We start from the raw sequence: 23,429 nt of genomic DNA, 5'->3' as shown, positions 1-23,429 counted from the left end.
ACAACCACTTGCCCCTCGGAGGGTTGCGGCAAATTGGAGCCTAACCCAGCAACGCAGGGCGCAAGGCTGGAGGGGGAGGGGACACACACAGGACGGGACACCAGTCCATCGCAAGGCACCCCAAGCGGGACTTGAACCCCAGACCCACAAGAGAGCAGGACCCGGCCAAACCCGCTGCAGCACCTCACCCCCTACCCTGTTCTCAGTCATTTTAAATCAATTTTAACATAGTTCAAAGTTAAACATATTCGAACAAAAAGGCTAACCGAGTTCTTCTTTTGATCATAGCTATCCCTAAGACTTTAACGGAACTAACGGTTAAATAAATCAAGGGATGGCTATATTAGGCTTTTATATATCATGACCTAAGTGACTTTGGAGATTAAAACAAAACAAATTTTGAATATACTTCCTGGGACATACTTCCTGACTGAGGAGCCAGTATATTCTTATACAATATGAAAGCACTGCTCATTTTTATTTTAAGTAACTATAATTGTGTTTTTGGGTGGGTTTATTTGTAGTACAACTTATGGGAGAACACTATTTCTCCTCATTATGAATTCACAGAGCACAAATAACAAGACCCTTCTAGAAGTCTAGAAAGGATGCAAACTGTTAAAACATTAAGTTTAAATATACTTTAAGTATATTACTTATATACTGTTCCAAAAGAAGAACTATGAATTGTAAAATATGATTGTCTTTGTTCAATTGAAACGGCTGGAACTCTTTACAGGAAACCGTTAAAATAATTAATAAATTTATTTACGATAATCTGTCCTAATTCAAATGTTCACGTTTTCAGTCGGCTCTCTAACTGCTCAATTCATTTTTTTCCAACACTGTGAAGAAGTAACTTTAAGCGGTTTGTTTTGTATATGCCTGTGATTATTAAAAAATACACGAAAAGTATCAAACCTACTACATTGCAAAACTGGACAAAAATGCAGTACTTGAATTTCAGAATCTGTACAAAATTTTTCCTATTGCAGCTAATCAAATGTCAAAAAACAGACATAACTAAAAAAAAAACAAAAAGTTTGCATATTTTACAAAAAAGAAAACTAAAAAAGACACTTTGTGTTGTAATTTTCTTTTCTGTTTCATTCTGAAACTGCAGAATGTTTTTTTAAAAATAAGATTTTCTTATTATACGTGCACAAAAATAATATTTTGCGTCTTTTCCCCTTTCTTAGCGTGATATTTTTTTCCTCTCTTCTCTTATTGAAATAGCAAAATAAATCAATTCTCCATCAGAGAAATCCCCCACCTTTGGTTGTTTGACCCACAAAGAAATAACTTTTAGTTTCGTCAAAAGAAATGTGTTCCTTTCATCTTCTACGTTAAAGTCTGGTATGTGACATCCAGCATGACCGTGGAGCTGTGATCAGGCTTCCAGAGACACACGGCCCTTTCTCCGCTCCAACACGCCTTCTGGACATGAATCTGGGAGTGGAGAAGAAACCAGACTCAGCACAGGAATCCCAAGTGACAGACAAAGGCGATTTCCTAGCCAGCCTTTATTTTCGTTAGGAACCTTTCTTTATGTGACACCTTGACCAAACTCAGCTCACAACGTTACACGATCAAGAGTACAATGACATGGTTATTTATGTGCGAGCGTATTCTTACTTTAGCAAATCAGGGTAAGTGCCCAGACCAAGGGTACTTGATTCAAACGAGCAACTTTCAGACTGCATGGCATCGCTTCTAACCACCATGTCATCTGCTGCCCTTCACTTAGAGAGTTCCCTCTATTAATTGAAACGGAACTTGAAAAGCATTAAAAGCACTTGAACATTAAATAAAAGCTCACACATCCGAAGCCTTACACACCCACCTTTGCTTCACTTGCTGTGCTGGTAAGAGTAGTTTGTGTGTTCTGAGGGCGTATCTATGGCAACCTGTGGCTGCTGACCACTGTTTTCCTGCAGATAAGTGGATTACAAATTAAAGTCACCACTGATCCGTACCTATAATCAATCTGACAGTCTCAGACAACAGTCTGTAAAATTGCTGCTTGCGAAACACAGCAATTATCATCTTCTTCCTGACTGAAAAATGTTTCGATACTGTAATTCTTGGTCAGACCTCTCACCTCGAGGGAGACGCTTGAAGGAGGCACTGGGGTGTACTGTGGGATGTAGGTCCCTTGCATAGCTGTGTTGGCAGGCATGTACTGTGAGAAAGAACGCGGGTGAGAACGCACACGGCGGCGAAGGCTTCTCGAAAGGTTCCGGCAATCGCCCTCAGAATAGCGTCGCTCTAAACGCGGTTACCTGGTTAAAGGTCAAATGAAGTAAAGAGATCCTCGGGAACTGACCGTGCCGGTGCTGCCTAGGGAGAGGTGGCTGAGCTGCTGCGTGATGGGGCCCATCATGGAGGTGGGCTGGATGGACATGGCATGGTCCATGGTAGGCGTTAGCACCGTCCCCTGCAGGCGGCCGCCAGAGCAAACCGGTCGGCGCGAAGCCTCGGGACCGAAAACCGCGATCGAAGCGAACCGCGAACGCGGGTCACGTGAAAGTGTACGTGCTGATACTCACTGCTGGCTGCATGAGGTATGACTGATGGTGCATCCATGAGGGGCTGTGCACCTGCAACACATCACAAAGGACCAAATATGAGCTGCTGGATAACAGATCATGCGAGAACAGAAACCGTTTTCATTCACCGACACCGAGGAAGACACATCCTCTACGGTTTACAGCGCACTCAGCATAAAGAGTTGGGAGGACAAATTTCGTGAACTCTTTAGATTTACCTGGATTTCTTCATTAATACAGGCTCATTTAACACTCAACATACACAATATATTACATTAACATAGCATATTTACATTTAAAAATATTTTAAAAATTTTGCAAATACTTAAATTTTCCATTTCATATTTACTGAAAGAATGGTGAAAGAAACAATTAACATTACTGATGCAAAAAGTATGTGAATCTCTAGGTCTATGACATTTTGAAAAGGTGGCAATTACAGTCAGGTATTCATATTACCGGATAGGATGAAACAGGAGAATGCATGTATGGCGAGAGAGACGTCTGAGCAATCATTCGATTGGGGGCTATGGTGTATGGAGAGGTGTAGAACCTGCAAAATAAACAAGCGTCGTCTAGTCTTCCTTCTTCTCGAAAAAACAAGCTTTCTGGACAAGTTAACCCATCCGTTCATTATCTATAGCTGCACCTCCGGCACAGGGTCATGGAAGCATAGGGCATGAGGCAGGGTACACCTTGGACGGGATGCCAGGGCAATCACAAACACGGAGTCACTCACACACACACACACACACACACTCTACAAGCAATTTAAATTCCACACTTCACCTGACACATATCCTTGGATTATGTGGGAAAACCAGACTGAGCTGGATTCAAAACCACGTATGAACCCAAAGCCGAGGCACTGTGAGACCTCACAGCGGGGTGCTCCCAACTATCCACACCACTCAACAAAAAAAAAAAAAAAACTGCTAAATAAAAAAAATGCTAAGCGGTGTACATTATTACCACATGTGCGCTCTAGAAATGTGATGTTAAAGCATTTCCCATGAATCCACAAGATGGCAGTAAAAAACTCTCCTCTTAGCTGCTTATGCGTCTCCAATATGTCTTTGTCATTAAGTCGGAGGCACATGGAAAAACTTGACATACGGTGTCAAAATTAATTGCATCAAAGAGAAAATATTACAGGGGCTTGACGGTTTGAAAGAGGTACAAAGTGTGAGCGGTGACTTTAAATAGGGTATGTGCGATCTTTGTAGGGGGGCGGTCACAATCGGTCGCATTCCAGGAACACACACGGGGGATCCCTGCCGGAGCCAGCTGGACATGCGCTTCTGGGAGCACCAATGATGTTGAAAGCAGAAGGTCAAGGTCAGAGGTAAAGCGATCTGCCGACCGCGACCGTCCTCCTATAACGGTCCTCCTGAAGTGCGGCGTGTCTCCGCGGCACTAACAGCTGTCACCTCACTCGCTGCACCGCAGAGGACCTGATCTGAACCTTTCTGGAAATCCTGTCCAGTGGGGAGCACAAACACACACACACACACACACACACACACACACACACACACACACACACACACACGCTGAACACAATGCAACCTCTCTGCCAACAGACGCCTTGGTTTCACAATTGCTCAGTGTGCAAAATGTCTGCAGTTGGAGTCTTTCTGTCTCACGACCCCACCTTACCTTTTGCATGGTACTTCACCCATGTCAGCGCTTTCCCTAACCTTGCCATCAACCCGTCACGTGACGCAATTACCGAGAAGCAAAAAAAAAACTCTTTACCGCCGCACTTAATTGCGCACATTCCACAGTACAGCCAAAAAGAGAAACACGTTTTGTACTCACCCATTCTGTAAGGCTGTGGCATCGTATGTTAACGGCATTGCAGCCTGAGGAAATGGAACTGCACATGAGGAGCACTGCACATTTTTCTTTTCGGGGTTATTTTACACTGTAACTGCATAAATCCAGTGAGCAATACCAAGTTCTAGTGCGCAACCGGGGAACGCTGACAGTTTGCACCAGTTACTGAACCAAAAGGTGCACATTTGGTATCTACCACGTTCTGCGTAGTTTTTCTCTTATACGAGAGATCAGAAATCACATACACAATTAACAGCGTGAATAAAAAGTTTTACACGTCTTCCCCCTTCGCCTGATATCTTTACAAAACCCTTTTTCGACAACGAGTAAAGTAATAGTGAGATGTCCAAAACTCCTTCAATCTTAGCAGGTAACCGTTGTAAATCTCACCGTTTCCCCGTCTCTGGTCCACGGCCGGCCATTCTGGAGAAACTTCCCCTGGTTCTGTCTCTTTTTCTGTCCCCCATCTGCAAATTTACACAACAATGGCTCCGTGGGCACTGTGGGGGGAAGCGTAACGGATGATAAGCGCAAGAGAAACAGGTTACGTGAACGCCGAATAAAGGAAATATAAACGCACGCGAACCGGGAGTTTCTCTCGTTCCACTCAGAGCAGCTGAGCGCATATCCTACCTGGTACTCCAGGGGGTGTCTTAATGTATTTGCCGTTAAAATGTTGAATGATGGCCTCACACTTCTCTGTGGACTCCATTCTGCAAGCCAACCCATGGTAATTTCAAGTTAATGTAGTACCAGCTATTGCCACAAGAGGGCACGGCTGCTAACAAGAACAAAACATTTTATCGTGTCGGACCTCCACGGTTACACATTTACTTTAATGTACACACCTAGTTTCACCAGAAGTCCTGCGCTAGGTGCGTCACTAAAACGAAAGCACTCGTAGACTACACCGTGTTGGTTTCTTTCAAGAGCTGCATTTTGCCATGTTTCGCCCTGGCATAACGACGTGTGTTCCCCTCCCCCCCCCTTTGAGCCCCAAGTTCCGTACGGACGCAAACACGGGCAGGAAGGACTCCACAAGTGAACCTCCACATTGGGTATACGATGTTGCATGAACAATGTTGATTTTCTAATGAAATTACATTCTTTCCAGAAAACTTTTTTTAAAAAGAGTCAGAATGCCTTGTTCAGTGAACCAGCATCAGGAGGTCTGACTGGTTTTTGACCGTGGACACGGAAGCATTTAGGGGTCTGAGCAAGTTTGACCAGCTGATGACTTTTCGTCCTGGTGTCCTGGTTCTGCAGCTGTGTGTAGTATGTTACGGTTGGGTGTACGGTCCCTCCGCACCGCCTTGCAGCAGCTACCCCCCGAGGGCCTTACGGGGGCGTACCTGGCAAAACCCACACCGCGACTGGTACCGCTGCCGTCCCGGAGGATGCGGGTGGAGATGACCTGACCGAAGGGCTTCAGCATGGCCTCCAGCTCCTGCTCGTCCATGGTTAGAGGCAGGTTGGAGATGTACAGGTTGGTGGGGTCCTGCTCCTGTTGCTGCAGGTGGTGGTTCGACAACAAGGAGGCGTTTAAATCACACCATCCGGAGTGTTTTATAGCGCGAGGATTTTGTCTTCATCCCCAGGAGAAAACACAAAACAGACCCCCCCGAGCATCCTATCTACAGTAAACATAAACACGCACCTAGCAATGCGACAAACAATAAGCAATTAATAATTTAGCCCTCATGTTGGTATGCATGCTATTGGAAAATGCACATGATCAGACCAGTTCTATAAACTAGAACTAGTCAAATTATAAGAACAGGGAATCCCTGAGATGTGTCCAATGGAGTTACCAGCATTCGACCGCATAAGGAATTTCATGTAATCCCCCTGCTTCGGCCTGTAAGGTATTTCTCTGAGTTTACGAGGAGCAAATTTGGATTTCACACACCCCTGGACAGCATGAAACAATTTGCATCTATTCATCTATCTGACACTCGACCCCAAAGCGACTTACAGCCGTACAATTATTTACCCATTTGTACAGCTAGTTAATTTTACTGGAGCAATTCAGAGTAAGTACCGTGCTCAAGGGTACTACAGCTGGAGGTGGGAATCAAACCTGTGACCTCGGGGGCCAAAGGCAGCAGTAAACACTATGCTACGCGCTACCATTCACATCGGTCCCCTGAGCAGACGCTTTTCTCCAAAGTGTCTTACAATGGCCATTCATGAGTATTTAGCTGATTCCGAAGCTGTGTGTAGTACGTCACAGTGGGGTGTACGAATCCCTCCACACTGCCTCGCAGCAACTACTCCCCGGTGGCCCTACAGGGTGGTACCTGGCGAAACCCACGCTGCGACTGGTACCGCCGCCGTCCCGGAGGATGCAGCGCAGCACTAGACACGCTACAGTAAACAACCTGAAGTCATCCACCCATCTATACAGCAGACGAATGTAACCCGTACACACACACACACACACACACACACAACTGGGAATCAAGTCACTAAACTACCTGAAACACATGCCTATGGAAGGAAATCCACGTGAACACAGGTAGGAAATGCAAACTCCACACAGACTGAGAACGAATCAAACCCCACTCCAGTCGTGCAGCCCAGGTGCTGTGCGACACCACATTAACTCATTCAGCGAATGAGAATTCACGTTCATTTTTTTCATACATTTCTTTTGTCTTCACCGCTTTGTTCTGGCTTTTTTTTTTTTTTTTTTTTTTTGCATTAAAGGTTGAAATAATACATAATTACTGAGTATCGTATGTATGTGCGTTTTGTGATCATTTGTTACAAGGTACAACAGTACGTGTTTCTGATACCTAATTTGAAACCTTAAATCCAGGAGGCCCCACCAAAAAGGGTGCAAACTGGGCTCCGCGATCACCGAGGCCGGTCCTGCAAACGGCCGTCGGTTCTGAGGCTCACGGAGGCATGAGAAAGTTTACCGTTGAAACTAAAGGTAATGATTACGTCTTTGAGCTGCAAAGGGTTTATGAGAAATGCATTACCTCGAGAAGGTGGGGGAAGACTGTCACACAATTACGAAATTACTACACTGGTTCTTTTCTTCCTTAAATGCGCTCCGATGTTCCTAGGCAAAAAAGCTGAAAAACGAAATTGGCACCGATGTATCCGGCAATTCCAAGGGCAACGCACTGTAATATTTCAGAGGAGACGACGACTATATTAATGTGGGTGAAATGCTTATTTTGCAGCAGTGTTTTGCAGCATGCCTATCATATTCAAATGCTGGAGCGACTGCGTGAGGAATTTGACGTTATCTCGACCGATACCGGCCACAAGAGGAGGCAGGATGAAGGGGAGAAGGACGAGCAAAGAGGTTAATCTTTCCAGCATCGTGTGGCAGCACAGAGGAAACCAGGCATGAAGTTTTCACAGCACCAGGAACTCCGGGGGATATGTAAAGATACGGATATGTACTGTAGTTGGAAATGGAGCGTGACCCCAGGAGAGGGGGAAGGACAGGCGACAGGGATGCAGGGGAGAAAGGAGAGACGACATGGAGGAAGAACGGGGGGGGGGGGGGGCAGGAGGTGTGCGGGGGGGAGGGGCCTGGTTGCTGTAAGAACAAGACTGCCTGTACTCAGGCTGAACTCCATCCCTGGGGAGGCTCTTCTCATTCCAAAATTTTATTACACAACCATTCGGAGAAGGAGGAGGAAAAAGGGGGGGAGGGGCACTGTGTGCGTCTGCGCATCGCAGGGGGTGGTCATGTATCAGGGAGACACAGGAAGGGCATGCAGCTTCAGCTCAAAGGATCCTCTGTGTCTTTGCTGTGGTCGCTGCAGGGATATCTTGCGGTGCCTGGGGGGGGGGGTGGGATTTTGCCTTATTGGTCTTACTCCAAACTGTAGACTCCTTCGTGTGGCCTTCCTCTCCCGCTGAGGTGCGTCTCCGCAAAGGCAAGAGACGCACCAAGGATGAATTCGATCGTCCTGCTCCTTCATACCCCGCAGCGAACTATTCTAGAAACCGCAAAATATTGTCAGCTGTATCATTTTCACAGTTCAAGGAAATAACACTGCAAAATTTTAATGAATGGAGGGATGGGGAGGCGATACATAAAGGTTAAAGGCGAGCACACATACAAAGGCTGAGGCCACTTGTCCTGAGTGGGGTTGTGACAAGGCGGAGCCTAACCCGGCAACACAGGGCGTAGGGCTGGAGGGGGAGGGGACGCACCCAGGACGGTACCCCGAGCGGGACTTGAACCCCAGACCCACCAGTGAGGAGGACCTGGCCAAGCCTGCCGCACCACCACGCCCCCAGGTTAAAGGCAGTATAAAGGAAAAAATGTCCCAAAATACCATCTGGGGTAGTGACGGACCTACCGGCCGGGAATCAGTACCCGTCGCAGAGGTCTTAAAGACGAGTGGAGACTTTACTGTCGAAATGCACAGAATCTCGGAAGAGCCAGGACAGGATCTGCCTGCTGCACATGCAAACCGCACCACCGCCACAGACTGGGAGCAGACAGACACAAAGGCCTGCTACTGTGCTCCTATCAACAGGAAGCAATGCACACATCCTGTGCCGAACTGTTCAACAGAGACGTCCTACGGTGCCGCTCTGAGATTCAGCAACACAGAACACACATCTATTCATCTAGCTCACTTACAATTATTTACCCATTTATACAGCTGGGTGACTTTATGGGAGCAAGTTTTAGGGTAAGTGTCTTGTTCAAGGGTACTACAGCAGGAGGTGAGACACAAACCCGCGACCTTCTGGTCCAAAGGCAGCAGCTCGAACCACTACGTTACCAGCTGCACTTAGAGGATCCTTCATCAGCAAGAAATATGTGTGCTAACAGGCACAAAGGAAGAACGTTGCAGTCGCTGGCTGGTGGATTAGGGACAGTACTCAAAAGACCAAAGCGTCTGTCGATGTCTCGTACGTGTGTCCTTCAGCCGTGCGGATGTGCATCTCACCGAGGATACCTGGCGTTAAAAACGGCTGGAACGGGGACAAAAGCAGGACAAGGAGATGTAGAGAGAAGGAAAGAGAGCAGCTGAATAGAAACAAAGAAATGGTGAACGACATGAATTGTCGTTTTTTTAAAACCGTTCGGGCCACCAGACTGTGTCTTGTTACTCGGCCGCTCGCGTGCAAACACTGCCACGTCCAGTGCTCGGAGCTTGTAGAAACAGGGTTGTGATGGTCCGGACCCTATTCCGGAAGGATAGAGCATAAGGTAGGATACACCCTGGATGGGATACCAGTCCATCGCATTGTGGTCACGCACGCACACACACATTCACCTACACTGTGTCTCCTGGGGGGGCCCAGTGGCGCAGTGGGTTGGACCAGGTCCTGCTCTCCGGTGGGTCTGGGGTTTGAATTCCGCTTGGGGTGCCTTGTGACGAACTGGCATCCCATCCTGGGTGTGTCCCCTCCCCTTCCAGCCTTATGCCCTGTGTTGCCGGGTTAGGCTCCGGTTCCCCGCGACCCCGTATGGGACAAGCGGTTCAGTGTGTGTGTCTGTCTCCCTCCCTCCTGGAACTTTCTTCAGCAGTGGACTCCAGTTGAGCTCTCAGTGCTGCTTTTCTCTTCTTTATGTGCAAATTAACTACATATTTGCAAACTGCATTGTAGTTGCACGTCATGCCATCGCTGTGGTGTATGTGTGTTGCTGTAACCCTGCGCAATGTCCCCTTGACATAAATAAAGTGCAACTATCCACACACCACAGGGCGATTTAGAGTCTCCAGTTAACCTGAAACACGTCTTTGTGTAGTAGGAGGAAATCGGGGCACCTGGAGGAAACCCGCGCGAACACGGGGAGAACATGCCAACTCCACGCAAGTTGAGCCACATCCAAAACTACACGAGACCGCGCAGCCCAGGAGCCGCGAGGCACTAGCGCTACTCGCCGTGCCGCCACGATGCCGGTGTCCCCTAGTGCCACTGCAAAAAGAAACGGGCCAAATTCCATCTCCGCCTCCATTTGCCATGCAGAGAAGGACTCGGTTCAAGTCGGAGCAGGGTTTCGAACACTTTCATATGTGTTGGAGTGGACCCAGACTCAGCTTGGCTGGATTGGTGATGTTTGACCTCAGACGGTGACCATAATCTCCACAAAGCAGCAATGGAGGCTGGGGCTCCTAAACCACGAGGCCCGGGACACCAAACTGCTAGAACCGCCTCTAAGTGAACCTCGTCATAATCAGCCGCAGGGATTATTTCTGCTTGAACTGTTTGTCAGGACACCTCCTCGCTTATTTGAATTCCTTATTTATACTAAGCCGATACACGCTTCTCAGTCCTGGAAATACTCAGACGAACCATTAGAAAGTGCTACACGGAAACATGGAATTTGCGCCAAGTCTCCTTCTGCTTGCAAATGAAATGCATGAAGCAGCAGTGTGACGCTGCAGAGAGAACACGCAGCCAACGCTGCAGCCAAGGCGAACACCAAGGCCTCGCCAATCCAGTCCGGTTGGGTGCTGCTCATATCAGGTGTTCCGTGGGAACTGGCACCTCCAGGCACCTACTCCTCTGGCCATCCTTCATCGCTCCCTTAACCAACAACCCCCAATGCAAAAGAAAAAACCCTGTGCGATGCTGACGCACCTTCAAGCCATGTTTGATAACCTCCTGACATTGCATTATCAGATCCGGTGCAGAAAGTCAAACTGAGAGGAGCTGCCAGCACCGGAAGCTAACACGAGATACACATCTTTGGCTGGAGGAACATTGTTGTTCAGGTTCCATCCAATCCTTCGTCTCCTTCTGGAGGCAACGCTTAAACCTGCAATATCGGTGTAAAGAAGTACAAGGTTTACACTTAAACAGGCCGGCTCCTCCTAGGCAGGATCACATAATGACAGCGTTATCTTTTTCACAAGATTTGCCAAGGGACCTCTTGAAAACAATGTAAACATGACTCCCATATCCATACTGCCCTTTCTACAGCGACGAGACCTGCATGTTGACTTTCCTAACAGACGCAGAACACACGCTCGGTCACGGAACACGGATCACGGCAAATGCACGGTACAAGCAATCTTTTACTTAGATTTACTCTTCCTTTCCTGTGCATTTGTAAACTCCGGCTTAGTAGAACAAAGCGGTCGTAGGAATGAAGTGTTCTCTATATACCAAGATCTGCATATTTTGCTCTATTTTTTATTCACTTAGCTGATGCTTTTTTCGAAAGTAACTTAAAAACAGTTTCTCATTTACGTAGCTGGGCAATGTTTCCTAGAGCAATTTAGGGTAACAAAGTACGCTGTAAGCGACAGAAGGAGCAGGATGAAGGAGCGGGATTCGAACCTAAGTCCTTCAAACGGAAGGAAACAGAAAGTATTTTTTATATTTACATTTAAATTTATTCATTTAGCCAACACTTTTCTCCAAAGCGACTCACAATGTTAAGGTTACAATCATTACAGTTTTTCAGATCTTTCATGGAGATGAATATTTGCACTGATGCACTTCAGGTTAATTATCTTTCTGGAGAGCACTAGAGAAGTGCCCTTGTGGCTTTGAACAGACGAGCGTGTGATTGCAACCGTGTGGTCTTGACCATTACACTCTATGCTGAATATTAATATGTAAAGAGTCAGTTAGTTATATGAGAGGAGGAGCACAACAGGGGCTGATGCATACAAGAATAGGTGGACCTCTTGCACAGACCAACAGTCCAGCAAGCAGGACAAAGTAAGAGATTAATGTGTTTCACAGGGTGTGTGGGACAAGGGGGCGGCACGGCAAGGGGCTGTGCAGACTGCGTGGACTGCGCGGACTGCACACTGCAGCGGACGCCGAATTAGGTGCTGGCACGGAGTGCAGACGAGCTCATTGTGCCGGGCCCCTTGTGCACCGTGCTCCCCGGTCGCTCTCAATGGAGACGGCTGAATGGCGGCCAGGGGTCGGTCTAATGGCACGACAAGAAGCTCTTTCACGGGCAGACGCCCACACAAAGGCCAGAGTACAAGCCTGTAGTCCAGTTAACAGGGTGCACAAAGAGAGAGGGAAGAGAGACGAGGAAGTCCAGCAGCCCCCTGCGTGTCCTGCACCGCAGGCGTGGGGGCCACACACACACACACACACACACACACACAGACGATATACATATGATTTCTGACACACACAAGAGCGAGCGTCCCTGTTTTCACCCAGTGGTTCTGCTGGTCTTCCAAGGACAGCTGACCGAAAACTCCGGCTGATTTTATTTGTATCAACAGATTCGGCAACATGAAGACACCTACCTTGGCCATCTGAGCCTGGACACCACTAGCCTTCAGTGCAGTCACTGCTTTCTGCGCTGCGGCCGGGCTGTCGAAGTCCACAAAGCCATACCCTGCAAAGACACGGTGAGCGAGCGCGCTGCTGAGAGGGACACCGCACGCCCCTAGGGCAAAGCAACCTTTCGGAGAACTGGTGAAAAGCGTCTCTTGCAGGGCTACGTGTTTCAGGTGCTCCCTTTTACTCAGGCCCGCCAAACAAGCCTCGACGCCGGGCATCTTACATTATACAACCACGGCGACACGCAACATGGAACGCAAGAGGAGCTTCCGTCAGTCCACGGAGTGCGTGTTACGCAAGAAGCTTTCACGCACAGAACGTTATGCATACTGCACTTTGTTCACACCCTTTTGAGGAAATCTAGGTGGTTTCTGCTCCAAAAACACACGCACATACAGGGTCTGCTTGGTATGGGGAAACACCTTCTCACCTTTGCACTTGTTGGTGGTCTTGTCTAGGATGGCCTTTGTGGAAACAATCTTCCCGTACCTAAGATGCAAAAAGAAGGACATAATAAAAGACTTTTAAGAGCGGAAGTACGCAAATACTTCGCGACGAAACGAAAAACACGAACATGTCACTTTACATATTTAGCCAAAGTCCCAATTAGACAAAGGGGAACGGTATCCAGTAGTCGTCTTAAAGTGATTACTCTGCAAGCTTGTTTTCCGCTCTGGTTTCAAAGCAGGGCGATATAGCGCCTGAAGACAAAAACAATTTGTTCCAGGCTCACCACGAGCCCTGCTCGTCTGTCCTACTTATAAAACGGCTCCAGACAATCACCTTTGTGCTAATCCCCCCCCGTTAATCCTCTCCCCACCCCTTTATCTCCAAAAAATCTACAGACTTTCTTTTGGGTTTTTCGATGATCCCGCTTTACGAAGCGCTCCGATTCCAGCAGTCACATTTGATTCCTTAAAGCAAATCATGTGTCTGCGACTAGTTGTTTTACACCACGTTATTGCATCGTGTACCGCTGTAAAGTTCACATGCTGTGTGCACTACCGCTGTACTGCCCAGAAGGACAGGAGAGCAGCCAGAATCCACCCCTTCCTGTGCAAGGAGCTCCAAGCCAACACACATGCTGTCGTTGCTCTCGCTCTGGGCCGGACCCCACAAGGGCCCGGTGCCCTCCTGGCCTGGCAGGAGGCGTAACGTGATCCCTCTCCCTGGCCGCCCTGTGCTGCGTTGGCAGCGCTGCCCAGCCTCGGACACACAGTGGAGGATGGGTTCTCCTCGGGCTCCCGCTGCCCACCCGCCCTCCCACGTAGCAGGGCCATGCCTATAACCTCGAGACCCAACAATAACAACGAATTTTTGGAAACCTTTCTAGATTTTACAGGAAAGTGTCCAAAGCATACTCCCTGAACATGTACTGTTATTTAAAAGCACAGGATGTCCTCCATAAGGTGCAGCAGCACTCAGCATTGTAACATGTTCAGCTGGGAAGATACACTTAAACTTACGTGTCCTTTAGAGAGAACAAAAACCAACATCTGGGTCTCAGGAGGACAAGACTAACATCACAATCAAGCAACAGCTCCATCCGTATTTGAAGTGTACAGGGCAAATTTTTAGTACAGGGCAGATTCAGAAAACTTATTTTAGGTTTTCATTGCCGGTATGTTTAGTAAGAAAAAATTACGAGCAAATTTCGACAAAAGCCATGAAGCAGAGCCCAGCGTGCTGTCCAGTGCTGGTCAAACTGTAGCAGTGGTCATTATATTTTGTGCTCTTTTATGAACAGCCTTGGCCAATGCATTACACTGGCTTTACAGCAAGACAAAATGCGTAAAAGGGCACCGAACACAATCACACACACTGGCTGAAACCACGTGTCCCAAACGGTCACGGCAAGCCGGAGCCTAAGGGCACAAGGCCAGAGTGGGAGGGAACACACCCAGGATGGGACGCCAGTCCGCCGCAGGCCATCCCCAAGCAGGACTCGAACCCAAGACCCAGCAGAGAGCGGGACCCGAACAAACCTGCTGCGTCACCACACCCCCCACTGAACACAATCATTTACGTAAATACATTAATTATGTAAATATACCATCGTATCATAATATTACAGCATGTCATATACTGTCATTCTGCACCCTGAGTAAAAGTGGAAAAAACAAAACGACGTACATGCCAACTGCATGTGCATATTTCGGAAAGATCAGTGCCTCCTATAAACTATACATTTACATCTCTGGGATGTTGACTTACACTTCCCTGTTACATAGAAACACCAAGGAATGTGGTCTTGATCATCCCCACACTAAATGGTCATTAACTGACATAAAAATTGTACTAATTGCTTCCGCTGGAACGGCATTCAAAGTTTCGGATATGCCGACCTTGCTTAATGATGTCAAAAAACGAAAGCTCTTAGGCAGCGCGTGCCACTTGTCAAGGACGAGATTATGCTGTCTTCATTTAAATGTTTCATTTTACTTGATAGAGTAAAATTCAGGATTATTCAGTCAGATCACATTGTAGTGGGGATAGCTCAGATTTTGAAAAGTATTTAACTTTAAAGTTTTATTACAGAACCTCTGCAAAAAGGACAAAATTATTTTTGTGGTCTGTACGTTAAAATACATTTGCATAAGTCAACTTGTACAGGACATTTGTGTGTGTTTTGTTTGACTGCATACACACAAAGGGATGTCAGCAGATCAGAGGTCAAATATTGAGTTCTAGGTTTTGACTACAGAGGGCTTGAGCGAGGGGGGTGCGGTGGCACAGTGGGTTGGACCAGGTCCTACTCTACCGTGGGTCTGGGGTTCGAGTCCTGCTTGGGGTGCCTTGCGATGGACTGGCGTCCCATCCTGGGTGTGTCCCCTCCCCCTCTAGCCTTATGCCCTATGTTGCCAGGCTAGGCTCTGGCTCCCCGCAACCCCAAATAGGACAAGCAGTTCAGACAATGGATTGAGAGAAACACATGCCTGCTCTCATGTTCTTGTTAAAATGTGGGTTATCAGACACACTTCATTTAGAGGGACAGCTGGTTAGAGCTGCTCCCTTTGGATCTGAAGGTTGCAGGTTTGAGCCTCAGCTAGAGTATCCCTAAGCAAGGTGCTTACCCTAAATTGCTCCAGTAATATTACCCCACTGTATAAAGGGGTAAATAACTGTCGGTACCTTACCATCATAAGTCCCTTTGGAAAAAAGTGTCGGCTAAATGAATAAATGTGAATGTAGTAAGTATCTACACAGTAAATGCATTGGACCCAAATGTCACTTCTCATACTCATGTCTTCACTTAGTTGTATTATAAAACACTGTAAAAGAATGATAACCAAGAAAAGTTCAGAAATAACACAGTGCAAGACAGGAAAAACCTGACATAAACCAAGGAAAATAGGTTCATGATATAATTCCATGCACTTGGCACCTGTCCTATCTTTACACTGATGATTCTGAAGTGCCCGTATTGTGTGACTGGGTGAATGAACATGTGTGTGAACCCTACGATGAACTCAGGTGTCATCCAGCATGTAGTCCGATTACCTCAGTGCCATGTGGTTCCAGGACAGGCTCCAGACCAGTGTGAGCCTCAAGTTAACATCACACACACACACACACACACACATCGGCAGAAGCAGCTTGTCCCAAGCAGAGTTATGGTGAGCTGGAGCCTAACCCAGCAACACAGGGCGTGAGGCCGGAGGGGGAGGGGACACACCAAGGACAGGACACCAGCCCGTCGCAAAGCACCCCAAGCGGGACTCAAACCCCAGGCCCACCAGAGGGGAGGCCCCGGCCAAGCCCGCTGCGCCACCGCGCCCCCCCAAGTGGACATGAAATCTGCTTAGAAAGGGGGGTTGACGAGATCCTAGAGTCACTGGCACCACTTTTGAGCTGCCAGTTAATATAAGCAACATGTATTTCTAGTGAGTGGGGGGTGCGGTGGCGCAGTGGGTTGGACCGCAGTCCTACTCTCCGGTGGGTCTGGGGTTCGAGTCCCGCTTGGGGTGCCTTGTGACGGACTGGCGTCCCGTTCTGGGTGTGTCCCCTTCCCCCTCTGGCCTTACGCCCTGTGTTGCCGGGTAGGCTCCGGTTCCCCGTGACCCCGTAAGGGACGAGCGGTTCTGAAAATGTGTGTGTGTGTGTGTGTGTGTGTGTATTTCTAGTGCGTGAGAGAAGTACCAGTAGAAAATCAGAACCAGTGAATGTCACACAGAGAGCCAAGGCTGAATGTTGACCCTCAGCCCTTGACCTGTGTGGCAACGACTAAAATATTTTTAGGAGCGATGTCTCACGATGTCTCCTGAAAAAAAGCACCTGATTCATCCGAGAGCCATCTTTAAATAGTAAGAATTCAACTTAACATAGCAAACAACAGTTCAGGAAGATACCTTGTCAAAACAAAGAGAAACATTAAACTTGCTCTGATATTTATCCGCGGAACGTAAATAATATTCGCACCTTTTCGACGATTGCTACTCGAAGCCTACAAAGAAAGCTCGCCAAATGAAGTGGTTTCCAGCACTCTATACGTGTATAACTATGTCAAATTGCCTTGTGCATATCTATTTTTATCCCAGTAGTTCATTAAATATCAAAGATCTGATGTTTAAGAAACGATTCCGTGGCAGTCGTACTTGTCGTGAGAAGAGGGCCCTGCCTCTCTCGTGGCGATAACGGCGGAGGGAAAGACGGAAAGAGATGCTGTTTTTGGACACAGTCATGGTCAGACCCTCTGGGATGAGCCTGGAGGGGCGGGGGGATGGAATGCGGAAGCTCTCTGACCTTGGACCCCCCCTGCAGCTCATGATGACTGGCAGATGTGGTGCCTGGGCTGGGGAAGGGGACTCAGAGAGTCTTTTCCCGCTTAACCGCGCCATTGCTCGGCCGACACTTGAGCTCTTTGTCGAAATCTCTTTCCTTTTAGCCTTTGGGTTTCCTAAAATGCCAGAACGAGGTCCTCCCCAAATGCCAAGCAATAGCAGCAGTTAAGGGTGACAAAGCAATGGCGCATCCCACTCATTTCGAAACAACAGCTCCATTCATAATTAAATGCATAGGGCAAATTTTTAGTAAATGCCACACTCAGACTTCTTCATTTAGATTTGCACTATGCGACGAAAAATAATGACGGTCATTAACGCAATAAATGTTTCAAATTGCTCAAATCCATTTAAAAGTTCTAGTCCTGCTGGCAGTAATGTTTTTTTTTTTTTAACGAAAAAGAAGAAAAGCGCGCAAGGCTTAAAAACGCAAACTCTACGAAGAATAGTTGTTGTTTATTAGTTAGTGTGCATGGGAAAACAGTAGCGAGTCCTGCGAGGAGCCCTGGCATCATTCACAGAGCAAAGAGCACGGAGCACGCAGTCCGGCCTGCTTTCGTCCCTCCTTCCCCGCCCTCGCTTCCTCCGCGCCCTTCCGAGCAACACGACCTGCTCACGTGCCCACATCAGCTGTCCCCCCCCCCGTACACCAGCCTGAGAAAAGGCACGCTGCTGCCTCGGCATCGTGCCGCTCCCCCCATCCCTCCTCCTCGTCCTCATCCTCGTCGTCCTCGCTCGCCGAGCCTAGCAGCGCTGTTTGTCTTTCCTCCTCTCTGAGGGCTCCTGCTTCCTGTTTGGCTGGGCTTAGTCTCGAGAGCTGCAAAAGCTGTAAAAGAGGAGACCGCTTTTCCCGACCCACACCTCTCCCCGTCTCCTCCCCGTGCGCACGCACACAGACACGCACACGCACACACACACACACACACACACACACACAGAGACAAAGCCATTCTCTGCCATTCGCCGACCCACACTCTCATCTCGGCCATGAAAGGATATTTCAGAAATTAAACCAGCGCGAGCGCTCAGTCAACTGACAGGCAGAAAAGGTCACAGGAGCAGAACGACATTTTCGAAGTCACAGCACACCCAGCTGTGCGCGTGAGCCCCGCTGCAGACTACGCGCTCCGCTCCGTGCGCCTTCGCTGGCCTCGCTCGCGGTCTCGCTACGGGCGTCCCGTCAGGGTCGCGAAGGCGTCCGACTGCGGCGCGCGCAGCCCCAGCTGCCTCCGCGCAGGAGGCCTCTCGATCTGCGCATGTGGAAATAGCAAACGGGTGAATTTCCCTATTTTCCAGACAGGAGAGTGTAAGCAGTCAACTTCGGTGAGGGGGAAAAAAGGGCCGGAGCTGTCAAGTAAGCCATTTATCCGCCAACGTCAGCGCAAAATTACGCCCGAACGCTGTCAAATGGCAGGCTCTGCCCTTGGGGGAGAAGGACCGAGGGGGCAGAGGAGCCGGCGCGGAAAAAAGTTAATGAGTGAGGAGGAACGGAGCACAAAGGAAGTGGACGAAATGGTGGGAGTAAAGGTAACGCAAAGAAACACGAGAGGAAGCGACAGCTATTTTTGTAGGTGGCTGCGTGACGTGCCGAGCCAGGAGGGATTTATATCCGCTCCCTCTTATTTGCGTCGCCAGCGCGCGAGCGGCGGTCCAACGGCTAACGGCGCAGTTCCGGTCGTCCCGAAAGCGGAGCGTCTCGACGCTTCTCCGCGCGCTCCCGCCAACTTTCTCCTGGGAGGGTGCCGCCATTTGTGGCCAAAATTCAGCAAAGGAAATCAAGAACCTTTAACTGCCTTTTTTTACAATCTTGTTATGTTTCCGTATCCATGTCGCAGTGGCAGTGCTTGGTCGTAAAAAAGGAATTTATTCAGAAAATTATGGTGGCATAAAACTCAGTAGGATGGTGAACTACAGGGCAAAATGAAGTGTTCTGGGACATCTGCATGCAACACGAAAACATCTCTGGATTCATGAAGCCTGACCTTTCTTGTGAACTGTAAGACTTAAAGAACTAAACCATATGTTTAGACATCGATGTCCTAGTATAGTGAAAATATATTAAAAAATATAGATAGCCGCAGGGGGGCGTGGTGGCGCAGCGGGTTTGGCCGGGGCCCTGCTCTCCAGTGGGTCTGGGGTTCGAGTCCGGCTTGGGGCGCCTTGCGATGGACTGGGATCGCGTCCTGGGTGTGTTCCCTCCACCTTACACCCTGTGTTGCTGGGCTAGGCTCCAGTTCACCATGACCCTGCTTGGGACAAGCGCTTTCAGTCAGTCTGTGTGTAGTTGCACAACAATTACTGCCGCTTTCATTCGCTCATTTAATGCACTAATTTTGCATGTCTTTGAAATAGGACAACATGGTGCTCCAACTCACAGATCTGAGGGTTAAGATGTCTGTATTTTATATTCTGCCGCTGAAAAGGCCATTGCATTTTTTTGCACTCTGCCCGGGGAGGGGGGAGGGTGCGGGGTCATGTCAGGACATGTAAAACAAGCATCCCCCTTTCTACTTCTCTCGCCTGCCGCTGCACATAATTCTTCTTTACCCTTTCCTTGCTCGTGTCACTTACATGGGTTTCAATTTCTCTGAATTACTTCTTCATTCATCTCTGTCTACCTGTTTCGACTTGCTCCTACAACGGCAAATGATAATTGTTATTATTATCGCTCATGATGACTAACAATGTTATGCTTGTACAGTGCATCTCCTACTCGCTAACGTAACTAGGACCAAGAATTGGTTCATTGCTCAAAAAGTTTATTAGCCCAATGTGACACAGAGACGACCAAGAGCGTGTCGACAATTCTATACTTATGTTCTATTGTAATTCAATATGTACCTATTCCCACTGTAAGGTATGCCAGCAAAATGGTGGTACTGGACCAAGCAGCTGTACGTTGAGAATCGCTTGACTGCATCTGCATGTCTCTGCTGGGAAAATGCACTTTTTGTTGGCTCTGAGTTATACATTGCCTTGGAGAAAGTGTCTCCTACATGAAAAAATATATTGTAAATGTCAGAATGTGGGGGCACGGTGGCGCAGCAGGTTTGGCCGGTGCCTTCGATGGACTGGCGTCCCGCCCTGGGTGTGGCCCCTCCCCTCCAGCCTCGCGCCCTGTGTTGCCAGGTTAGGCTCCTGCTCGCCATGAGCCCGCTTGGGACAAGCGGTTTCAGACTGTGTGTGTGTCATTTCATAAAATGAAAAGCTTGCTGCTCAAAAGCTGTCGAGTTGGGGACCCACTGTACTATGGTTTGGAGACGCCTACAGACAACATTAAACAATCTGTCATTTTGGAATTTACATTACGTCATTTACTAAACACTTCTCACCAGAGCGCTTCCAATGGACTCTGTGTAGTGTTATGAGCCCACAAACCTTATTCACCGCGGTGACTTACACTGCTAGATACACTACTTACACTGGGTCACTCATCCATACACCAGTGGAACACACTCTCTGTGTTACTCACACACTGTGGGTCACTTAGAGTCACCAATCCACCTGAACACAGTGTTTGGACTGTGGGAGGAAACCGGAACAAACTCACGCAAACATGGGGAAAAACACACAAACTCCACAAAGACCGAGTGGGGATCGAACCCACGTTCCCGAATACCACCCCGGCGCTATGAAACAGCAGCATTACTTGCTGTGCCAACATTCTGCCCGTTTGGGTCTGAGTTTGCAGAAATAGTGTTTTATAAACGACAGAATTATACATTCTAAGCTAAAATCAATAGAAATAATGTGCTATATTACAATACAATGCTCTTAAATTCTAATACAGAAATACTTTACTATTTATTACACTTATTAATACTTTGATACAGAATACTCTAAAGTTTGTAAGCAGGGGACCTGCAGTAATACTACATACAACCATATATGCATTTTTGCAGAAGAGTACAGGTTGTCCCCAACTTACGATGGGGTTACGTTCCGCGAAACATTTAAATATACATTTATTCACTTTAGCAGACACTGTTGTCCAAAGTGACTTCCAATGAACTCTATGTAGTGTTATGAGCCCACACCCCTTATTCAACAAGGTGACTTAGACCGCTAGATACACGACTTACAATGGGTCACTCATCCATACATCGAAACCCATCATAAGTCGAAAATGCATTTAATACACCTAATGCACACCACTGCGTGACAGACCAGGAGACGCAGATTGCTGCCGCTGCCCGGCATCGCGAGAGAGTATCGCACTGCATATCGCTTGCCCGGGAAAAAAATCTAAATTCAAAGTAGGGTTTCTACTGAATGTCTATCACCAGCTCACCATCGTGAAGTTGAAAAATCGTGACGCAAACCATCATAAATCGGGGACCACCGGTAATTTTTACCGCGTCAGTTCAGCGTAAGTAACTTACTCAGACCGCTGTAGAGCAAAGGCTGTAAGCACGGGTCCACGGCCCGACGGAAACGCTTTGTCACTCTTTGTGAGTCTCTAGATCTGAGCTGATGTTAGCTGGAGATTGTGTCGGTGAGGCAGCGTTGAAGGGACGAATGCTTTGCTGTGTTGTTTTATTGACTCCCATCTTTACTGAATGGGCTACTTTCGTGTCAGATGCGATACTCCAGCAGTCTCCAAAGTCACTGCAGAGAACATCATCATTTCTTTTAACCACTGGGAGAAATCCTGAGTAAGAGTCGCGGCATGCGGCAGAAAGAGACACTCACGGCTGACACAGTTTGACCAGGTCCTGGTCCGTGGTGCCTGGGTGAAGCCCGCGGATGTACAGGTTGGTCTTGCTCAGCTGCTCCCCTCCCCCGCTGCTGCTGTTACTGCTGCTGTTGGTGTTGGGACTGGGGGGTGCCATCTGCTGGCTGGAGGACACATAGGCCTGCTGTAGATGGGGACGGGGGGGGTGGAGGGGGGTCACAGCAAGGTCAGGATGTCACATGATATTATCATTTTACAATAGACATGAACAACTGAACACATCCTGTCATAAGGGCTTGTTCGCGCAAAAATATTCACACACCGGTACGACGACAGCACAGGAGTGCGGTACTAAAAACGTCGGCACAGTGAAAAACCCCAGCAGGGAATGTCTGAACCGCTCGTCCCATACGGGGAGCCGGAGCCTAACCTGGCAACACAGGGCGTAGGGCTGGAGGGGGGAGGGGACACACCCAGGACGGGACGCCGGTCCATCGCAAGGCACCCATGCGGGATTTGAACCCCAGACCCGCCGGAGAGCAGGGCCTGGTCCAACCCGCTGCATCACCACGCCCCCGTGCCCCCCTCTCCAACACCGAATGTCCGCCTGCTAAACGAATACGTACAGCTGTAAAACATTTAAAAAAGACACAACATAAAACAGGACATACAAGAGCAGAGGTTTACAATCTAACAAAAACACAGACACACACACACACACACACACGCACGCACACGGAGACAGAGCCCGAAGGCCTCGGCATTATAATTTACACCGATTCCTCCAGGGAAGAAGATTCCAGGCCTTTCACGCACCTAATTTATGGCACAGGAGCCCCACAAGCAAAAAATGCACACGCAAAACAACACTTTTTTTTCAAAATCTCAACAACATTAATTACACACATACACAGGGGAAATCAACCTGAGGTTGGGCTCTTAACCTCAGGCAGACATTCACGAAGCAGCGTTAAGCTGAGGATAAAAATACGAAAAACCTGCAGTGAAACTGTAGCAGGAAAATAACACGGATTTACATGAATTTTGACAAAAGACGCAGACATACGTTGCACACTTTCCACCGAATTCAGAGCACCGTCTCGGTTTCGGGAAACGAAACAATTCCTGCTGTTCCCGTCAGACACTATGTACACGGTTCGAGAAGAAGCTTCGCGAAGGTGGTGTTTGCTGCCCCAGTGTAGTTTGTTATCTCTCAGGCTAACAGACTAATTATGTGCTGCACATGCCAGTTTGTGTACAAAGGGTGTGTGTGTGTGTGTGTCCTGAGGAAAACAAACTCCGTGACTTCACATTTCAGCCTCAACTCAACACACA

At 48.1% G+C, this 23,429-nt stretch overlaps 1 protein-coding gene across 3 annotated transcripts in view; it reads right to left on the bottom strand.

Annotated features, from left to right (window-relative positions):
- Positions 1-1,185: 1,185 nt before the first annotated feature.
- Positions 1,186-23,429, bottom strand: part of LOC108918552 (RNA-binding motif, single-stranded-interacting protein 2-like) — a 41,136-nt gene continuing 18,892 nt past the window's right edge. For 2 of the 3 annotated variants that reach the window (XM_018725932.2, XM_018725933.2), the window contains 13 exons: positions 22,112-22,278; positions 13,069-13,127; positions 12,602-12,693; positions 5,741-5,898; positions 5,022-5,101; positions 4,779-4,888; positions 4,371-4,414; positions 3,009-3,102; positions 2,550-2,600; positions 2,327-2,437; positions 2,102-2,182; positions 1,844-1,931; positions 1,186-1,449 (listed from right to left, as the gene is read on the bottom strand). In XM_018725932.2, the coding sequence (XP_018581448.1) occupies positions 1,851-1,931; positions 2,102-2,182; positions 2,327-2,437; positions 2,550-2,600; positions 3,009-3,102; positions 4,371-4,414; positions 4,779-4,888; positions 5,022-5,101; positions 5,741-5,898; positions 12,602-12,693; positions 13,069-13,127; positions 22,112-22,278 (1,128 nt within the window). In that variant the 3' untranslated portion in view covers positions 1,186-1,449; positions 1,844-1,850. Of the gene's footprint in view, positions 1,450-1,843; positions 1,932-2,101; positions 2,183-2,326; positions 2,438-2,549; positions 2,601-3,008; positions 3,103-4,370; positions 4,415-4,778; positions 4,889-5,021; positions 5,102-5,740; positions 5,899-12,601; positions 12,694-13,068; positions 13,128-22,111; positions 22,279-22,524; positions 22,547-23,429 lie in introns of those variants that run through there. The other variant, XM_018725934.2, reaches the window with a different exon arrangement.

The sequence above is a fragment of the Scleropages formosus genome, chromosome 22, assembly GCF_900964775.1.
Source record: "Scleropages formosus chromosome 22, fSclFor1.1, whole genome shotgun sequence".
Lineage (NCBI taxonomy): Eukaryota > Metazoa > Chordata > Actinopteri > Osteoglossiformes > Osteoglossidae > Scleropages > Scleropages formosus.
Note: the sequence above shows the minus strand (reverse complement) of the source record. Positions and strands in the feature narration are given on the sequence as shown.